This window comes from Garra rufa, chromosome 1 (assembly GCF_049309525.1).
Source record: "Garra rufa chromosome 1, GarRuf1.0, whole genome shotgun sequence".
In the NCBI taxonomy this organism is placed as follows: Eukaryota; Metazoa; Chordata; class Actinopteri; order Cypriniformes; family Cyprinidae; genus Garra; species Garra rufa.
Window position 1 is genome coordinate 75,413,861 of NC_133361.1, and position 7,982 is coordinate 75,421,842.

The 7,982-nt window shown below is 37.8% G+C and overlaps 1 protein-coding gene across 1 annotated transcript in view; it reads right to left on the minus strand.

Annotated features, from left to right (window-relative positions):
• The window catches only part of LOC141320071 (NACHT, LRR and PYD domains-containing protein 12-like), a 44,077-nt gene extending 38,886 nt beyond the window's left edge, over positions 1-5,191 (minus strand). The window contains exons 1-3 of the mRNA XM_073833287.1: positions 5,128-5,191; positions 4,925-5,044; positions 613-2,422 (exon numbers count right to left, since the gene is read on the minus strand). Of these exons, the coding sequence (XP_073689388.1) occupies positions 613-2,422; positions 4,925-5,044; positions 5,128-5,191 (1,994 nt within the window). The remainder of the gene's footprint in view (positions 1-612; positions 2,423-4,924; positions 5,045-5,127) is intronic.
• Between the last annotated feature and the right edge of the window lie 2,791 nt (positions 5,192-7,982).

Here is a 7,982-nt window from a genome sequence, read left to right on the forward strand (position 1 = left end):
GGAGACGCATTTAGCTGTATAATTGCAGTTCCATCCAGATGGATCTGTCATTTTAGGAGCAAGGTACCGCTATTTTTTGAAACCGTGTTCCAGAGTGGATAAATTTGAAAATGACACCTTTGCATTTCATGTGTACAGCCAATCCATATATTTTGTGAAGCGATTTTGTCATCAACCCCCAGCCCCTCACTCCCCACCAGCACCACCTTTTATTACCTATTAGCTTTACTCACTTTACTAGCTTTAATTGTTGTGATGGTGGGTTTGTTTAGAGAATACAAGGTTTATGCGCATGCTCCAAGTCTTTTTCCCGTTTTTAGTGTATATCTGTGACAGAATTATGGCGCCAGATACAGGACTGGCATGTATACTACATAGTTTTAAATTGGTTTCAGTGGTTTCATGTAGGTATTTCTTGAGACGACACAGTGTTTATGGAAGAACGAGGAAGAAACTAGATTGGATAAGGAAAGATCTATCTATGTGTAAACGGGGTCTTATTTTTGCCATTAACAATCAGGACAGCAAGGCATTTTACACAATACTTTGACAATTAATTAAGTGATGTAGAATAAAATATTTAATCAAACATCAGTCAGTGAAAATACTAACAGGGCTTTTTTGCAGCATCTCACAGCTGGAATGAGTCTTATGTAATTTTCTGGGGATGATGTGAATGTCTTTGGGTTGAAGTCATCCAGCACCTTCTCTGACATCAGCAGTATGTAGATCAGCACTGTGCACATTGAAGATGAGAGTTTTCTTCCTGGATGTTCATGTGAACTGAGGTAACTCTGAATTTCCTCAAATAATGAATGATCCTTGAGTTCAAGCAAGCAGTAGAATAGGTTGACTAAAGCTTCATCTGAGATGTTCTCATTTTGTCTTTGTTTTATTTGCTTACTTATCTTTGTGATGCTCTCTGATGTGTCTTTAGTGTGTGTGATCAGGCCTTGGAGCAGGTTTTGACTGGATTCCAGTGAGATTCCCATTAGAAACCGCAAGAACAGGTCCAGATGTCCTCTCTGACTCTGCATTGCTTTATCAGTGGCCCACTTTATTAAGTCATGAAATTTTACTTTTCTAAAGAGGAACTTAAGCTTTTCTTGGGCTTTTTTGGGTGAACCTTTAAAGAAGAACTGAAGCTCCTGCATGTTCTTGTTCAGGTAACAGAGAAACACATGCACTGCAGCGAGGAACTCTTGAACACTCAGATGCACAAAGCAGAAGACCTTCTTCTCATAAAGTCCATGTTCCATCTTAAAGATCTCAGCGATCATTCCCGTGAACTCAGTGTCTTTGCTCACATCAATACCACATGCTTTCAGATCTTTCTTATAGAACACAATGTTTTCTTGTTTCAGCTGTTTAAACGCTAGCTTGGCTAACTTTAAAATCATTCTTCTATTTGACTCTAAATTTTTTGCATATTCACTTTCTTCTTGTTCATCATATTTCTGGTTCTTCATTTTCATCTGTATCAGCAGGAAGTGGATGTACATTTCAGTGAGTGTTGTGCTGATGTTCTCTTCACTGCTCTTGTTGAGAATATCCTGAAGTACTGTAGCTGTGATCCAGCAGAACACAGGAATGTGGCACATGATGTAGAGACTACGGTTTGTCTTAATGTGTTTGACGATTCTGTCGGCCAGAGTCTTATCTCTGATTCTCTTTCTGAAGTACTGCTCCTTCTGTTGGTCATCGAATCCTCGCACCTCAGTGAACAAACCTACATACTGAGGAGGGATCTGATTGGCTGCTGCTGGTCGTGAGGTCACCCAGACCAGAGCTGATGGAAGCAGAGTCCCTTTGACCAGACTTGTGAACAGCACATCTACAGATGATCTTTCCTCAACATCATTCAATGTTTCGCTGTTAAAATTTAAAAACAGGCGACTCTCATCAAGTCCATCAAATATCAAGACAAGTTTATGTTCTTTATATAACTTTGATTTTTCCAGACCCTTCAATTCAGTATAAAATCTCAGTAGAAACTCATGAAGACTGAACTCTCTGTCTTTAATGCAGTTAATCTCTCGGAATGGAAGCAGGAACACACAGTGTATATCCTGATTAGCTTCTCCTTCAGCCCAGTCCAGGATGAACTTGTGCACAGAGATAGTTTTCCCAATGCCAGCGACTCCTTTGGTCAGCACAATCTTTTTCTTATTTTTTCCCTTTAATAATGTAAATATATCATTGCATTCGATTGGTTTGCCCTGTGTTTGTTTGTTCTTGTGAAAAGCATCATCAATCTTCAGAATCTCACGTTCCTGATTAACCTCCTTCATATCTCCCTCTGTGATGAAGAGCTCTGTGTAAACATCCTGGAGATGTGCTTCCTTTTCTTTCTTGCCCTCAAAAATACATTCTGCTTTCTCCTTCATGTTGGATTTGTGAGTTTCCAAGAATTTTTTCAAATCTGCTGTTACAAAAGATAATAAAGTTAATAAAACATTGGGAAAAATCAAAAACAGATTCCTTCCTTTTTTATAAACATGATAAGGCTTTAACATCATTGTGATCTCTTCAGTATTTCTTCAACATACTGTAATTTAACTACTTTTAAAAGTAACTCCACAGACTTTAAGCACACAAAGATGCAGCACGTCTAATACTTGAATGGGGAAAAGTGCAATGCACAATTTGGTGGAATAGTCCTGCTTCTGAATAAAAGAGCCAGTTGTTAATTGGTAAAGTCATTGTGTCACTGCAGCTGCACTTATCAACTTCGGTTTCTATAGAAACAGTCAGCTTCCTGACCCAGCTAGGAATGTTTAATGTTCTGGGAATGTTTTCAGCTGAAAGGTTTATTTAAGTTCCCAGAATGTTCTGCTAAAAGGTAGGATAACTTTCTCTAAAACATTCTACAAATGTTTATTGATAACATTAGAACATTATTCTCCAACATTCTAATAAATCCAAAAAATCATTAAATAACTCCTAAAACAGCATTACCAGCTTCACTTGTTGTAAACTGGAATGACTTTATTTCTGTCTTATATTTACAGATTAATAGAGGTTTAGATGTTGATGTCTGTTTGAGAATAATAGTTTGGTTTGATTTCACCATCATGGGGAGAAACGGTTTGGTTGAGTTGAGCATTTTGACTCTGGACTTTGTTAAAAATATTATCATGCAGTGATCAGTGATCTAATCAGATAATCTGTATTTCTATCTATAATTTTTTAAACACACTGTTCACAAATCACTTCAAACTCCTGATAGCTTTCACACACAGACATCAAGAATCGGTGTATGAATCTCAACAATGGTGACATGCTTCATGCTGCAGTGCATTCTGGGAGCTCGAGTTTTGTAAGATGTACCCACAATACATTGCAGAATGAAGCAAGTCACCAATGTTGAGACTCATATACTGATTCTTGATGTTTGTTACAAAGAAAATTGTTTTTTTATCCTTGAAATTCATCTGATTTCTGCTGAATCTCAGTCTATAGATACACTGAACTGCTATAACAAATAAAGTGCAGCACCATAGATTAGACTAAATGAGAACAGATAATTAGAACGCTACATGCTGATAGTTTAATCATTAGCAAGCAAACCAAATCATCTGTTCACATTTTCTCTTACTGTTTTTGCCATAACAAACATCCAAAGACACTTATCAACATAATGGTGAGAATAAACCAAACTATTACTTTCAAACAGACATCAACATCTAAACCTCTGTTCACCTCAGTAAAACACTTGTGTAAATGTATGACAGAAATAAAGTCAATCTGGTTTATAATAAGTAAAGCTGGTAATGCAGTTCACATCCAATGTTCAATAGGAAGATTCCCACTTAAATCTTTATTAAAATGTTAGTGGATAATGTTCTAATAAATAAATCATGAAACATTTGTATAATGTTTTGAGAATGTTATTCTACCTTTCAGGAGAATACTCCTAAATAAATGGGAACTAACATAAGACTTGCTGCTGAAAACATTACCGGAACATTCTTAGAACCAAACTATTCCTAGCTGGACAGATGCTCTCAGGACTGTGTTTGTGCAATAACCGGTCTAGGCTGAAAAATATACTTTTTTAATGCTATCTGAGCATAAGAAATGACTAATTATAAGACAGTTGTCAGATTTAATTGTCTATTAAATTTAGTCATAAGCCTGGAGAACAGTTTTTGGAGAATGTGATGTTTGCTCATTCAGAGACACAGAAGCTGCACTTTCATGACTGAAACAGCTGAACGAGAGGCTTTTAAAAGAAGGTCACCAATTGAAATGACTTGATTTAAAGAGAATTGGTAATACAGTCACAACTGTGACTTATGCAGTAAAAAAAATGATGAAAACAACATAGTTTTGAATACGACTGATAAGACTGCACCTTGTTCTTCTGTGTTTTTCTCTGCTGTCTCTGAGCTTTTTTGTGGCTCTGTGCGGAGAGAGAGAAAAGACAGAAGTAAAAAATGTGTGACAAAATACACAGATACACAAATGAAAATACTGTAGTATGTCTGCGTGAGAACAATATGACCATAAATGAACTGTGAGATTCATCTCCCTGTTATTATTCTCCTTCAGTCACCATAGAAGTAATGTCACACAGCCTCCTGTGTATTTTTATGAGAAGTTATTTTTCAAGTGATGCATTATTGCTTTTCTTGGTTCAAGGTTATATTCCATATTTGATATTTCCAACTGTGTACATGAGTAAGACAGTAAGAAAGAAATAAAGACTGAAGATTTAGGACACGATTGTGTTCATGTGACAGTTCTTCACACATCTGTGCAGACCATTGATGACTGAGACGGACTGAGAAACATTTATTACTGAACTGATGAGGAAGAGGAATCTAATTCTTAGGTCAACTTTTATAAGAACTGGTTTACAATCACTCAGCATTATTTCACTGCGGGCTAATAAGCAGTGTCTCAGTTACAGTCACAGTACCGTGTCCTGCAGGGATCATGTTGAAGATCACTGTGCCGGTGATGGTGTTTCCAGTGACTACAGGAGCATTTACATTTCCTCCTGTCTGAGCATTCATATTAACACTGCTGCTCAGCTGAACTGGAACACAGACAGAGAGATTCATTACATTTCAACATAAAGACAGACAACTTCACCATCACTGATATTCTGTTCTTCATTACCTTCCTTGTGTTTTTTATCTTCCAGCTCATCTTGTGTGTCACTATGCTGCTCAACAGATGCCATCGTCCTTCACCGACTCGCTGCTGTTGGACAGGAAGAAAAGCTTTTTAATCACTCCACTGTTAAACACTTTACTGAAATAAATAAGCAACTCTTTGAAAATGAACGAGTAAATTAAATACAGCAGCAGTAAATAACACTGGATAAAACATATCTATACCAGCATACAGTTAGTTTGTATCCAGATCATACATGTTCTGGTCATTTTTAAATGATTTGTTCAGATGTTTAAACAATTAATTGTTTAACAGTTTTGAGAAGTTATCTTGTTACCATGGCAGTTGCACAGCAGACATACTGTTCTGAGATCAAACTAAATCTTTTGTGTTCCACTTCTCAAGAATGAGTGAGGGAATAGTGAATGAGGCTGTAACCAACTAACCCTTTGTGGGAATATTTGCATAACGCCGCCCAAATGTATATGTAGTATTTTTAGTTTCAACCATTCCAGCAAACTTTAATTTTTCCAAGAATTATATTCCTTATTTCATTTATTTTCATGTTTCATCATACATAAAACTATATGTACGCTGTGTATCTTTTGTTTCAAAATAATATATTGGTTTTTTTTGTGTGATGTCATTTCCTATTTGATTTATCCAATCGCGTCCCGCTCTCGTTCAGAACGGCTTTGGACTTGAGTGAGACAGGTATGTTGCAACTGTGCTCTGTAATATAGTGTTAAAATATATCAGATTGAGTTACAATTTTGCTTGATATCAGTGGATGACATGTTTTAATGCTGGATTGAGTCAAATAGGATGTTTGTATTTCGTTATTTTTCGTGTATATTCGAGTTGTGTGTTAATTGGCCATTTATGAGTTTGTTCAAGTTGCCGCCCGCACCGATTTTAGAGGTGGGGTTTTTCATTCTTTTTCCGGTAACTTTGGTTCTTTAATAAAACGAAAGAGGTGGATTATGTTCTTAAAACATCATGCAGTTAAGTTTTGTCGAAAGTATTGTCTTTTTATGTCTTAAATTGTACATTCATCACCATGTATTATCTTTGATTTGTTAATCGGCTGCAGTTACAGTGTTAATGGGGACAGGGGTTCACTTTTCTCTCTTCTTACATTCCCCGCAGACCACAGAGCCGAGAGTGTGTGTTTGCGTGGTGTTAATAACTGTCCTGTCTTTAATAAACTGCAGGTATGTCATTGCAACAAAATAATTACCACTATACGATCAGAATTCATTGTAATGTTAGACTGAAACAATTTTCTGTAATTTCAAAGTATGAAATTGTGTATACATATATTGAACTATTATATTGAGGATATCTTTACATTATTGAATTTGTGTTTAAGGTTGAATGTAATGTCTGATACTTGTGTTGAAAGGAAATAATTGAAACAAGACACATTTTATTTGGAAAGTTTTATTGAGAACTGTAGCAGAACGGCTTTGGACTTGAGTGAGACAGACCACAGAGCCGAGAGTGTGTGTTTGCGTGGTGTTAATAACTGTCCTGTCTTTAATAAACTGCAGACGTGGTCCACCGAAGCCAGTGGTGTCGTGGAGTTCTTTGTGGTGCGAGACGAAACACGCTACAAAATTGGTGCCGTGACCCGGATCTCAAGGGATCAGCCGTCGCAGATCTCCGGGGAAACTCATCTTCACCGACATCACCAGTCAACAGAACTTCGGCGTAGATAAGCAGTGAGATTTAAACATGGACAGTTACAGCTTTGCACACAACGAAACACAAGAACATATGTTAGACACTGATGTTAATTCTGCAAACGTGACACCTGGTTGTGTAAGGAGTGGTGTTTTAAGCTCGCAAAGGTTTTCTACTGGAATTGGGAGAGGGGCCCAGTTAAATAGCATGTTAGAACAAAATATGGTAGCTTCTCCAGTTCGCCCATCAACCAGTAGGTCAACTATGCAAGGCATGAGCAGAGACACAACAGCGCCTCTTAGAGAAAGACTATACAATCCCCCAGAGGGTGAACAAGTGAATCAGTGGCAAACAATGGCAGATTTAATGAAGCAGCTAGGAAGTGAAATAGGGAACCAAATTACTGCAAACCTTAGATCTGCAGAGCAAAAAAATCAGAGAGATTGTGTGGATGCCCAACAGCCCTCACCCCAAAGCCCTGATCCGTCAAATTTTAACCTTATTGTTAGGCATCAAGACATCAAAGAACCGCCTACCTTTAGAGGTGATAAGACAGATCGATGCACCATTGGTGAATGGCAAGAATTGATGCAAGCTTACTTGAACAAGAAGGGATTCAGTGCATCCGAACAGGGCCAAGAGATTCTCGACAAGCTAATGGGCCATGCCAAAGACATTGTGAGGACATGTATCCGCAACAATCCTCTGATTGATGTGACTAGAGACCCATATGTCATTTTTTCAATTCTAAGACAACATTTTGGAGATGCAATTTCCTCCACAACCCCTATGAAAGACTTCTATGAAACCTTGCCAAAGCAGTCAGAGAGTGGCTTAGAGTACTGGATCAGACTAAATAAGGCTATTGATCTAGCTGATGAATGCTTAAAAAGACAAGGGAAAAGAGTCGAAGGCCCTAGTCATGAAGTGACGATGATGTTTGTTAGGCATTGCCCTGAGCCCAGTCTGTACACAGCGCTTCGCAGTAAACCACTGGAAAGTTGGAATGCAAGTGAAATCCAAGCATTAATTGACAGCCACCACAGAGACAAGCAGTCTGTTCGAGTCGATAAAGAGAGAAGGGTTAATGAAGCTTCTTCTAACGCCTGGTGCATGACACAACAGCAGCCTACTGCTAATAACCAGGCAAGTGGTTTAGACTCAGCTCTCCT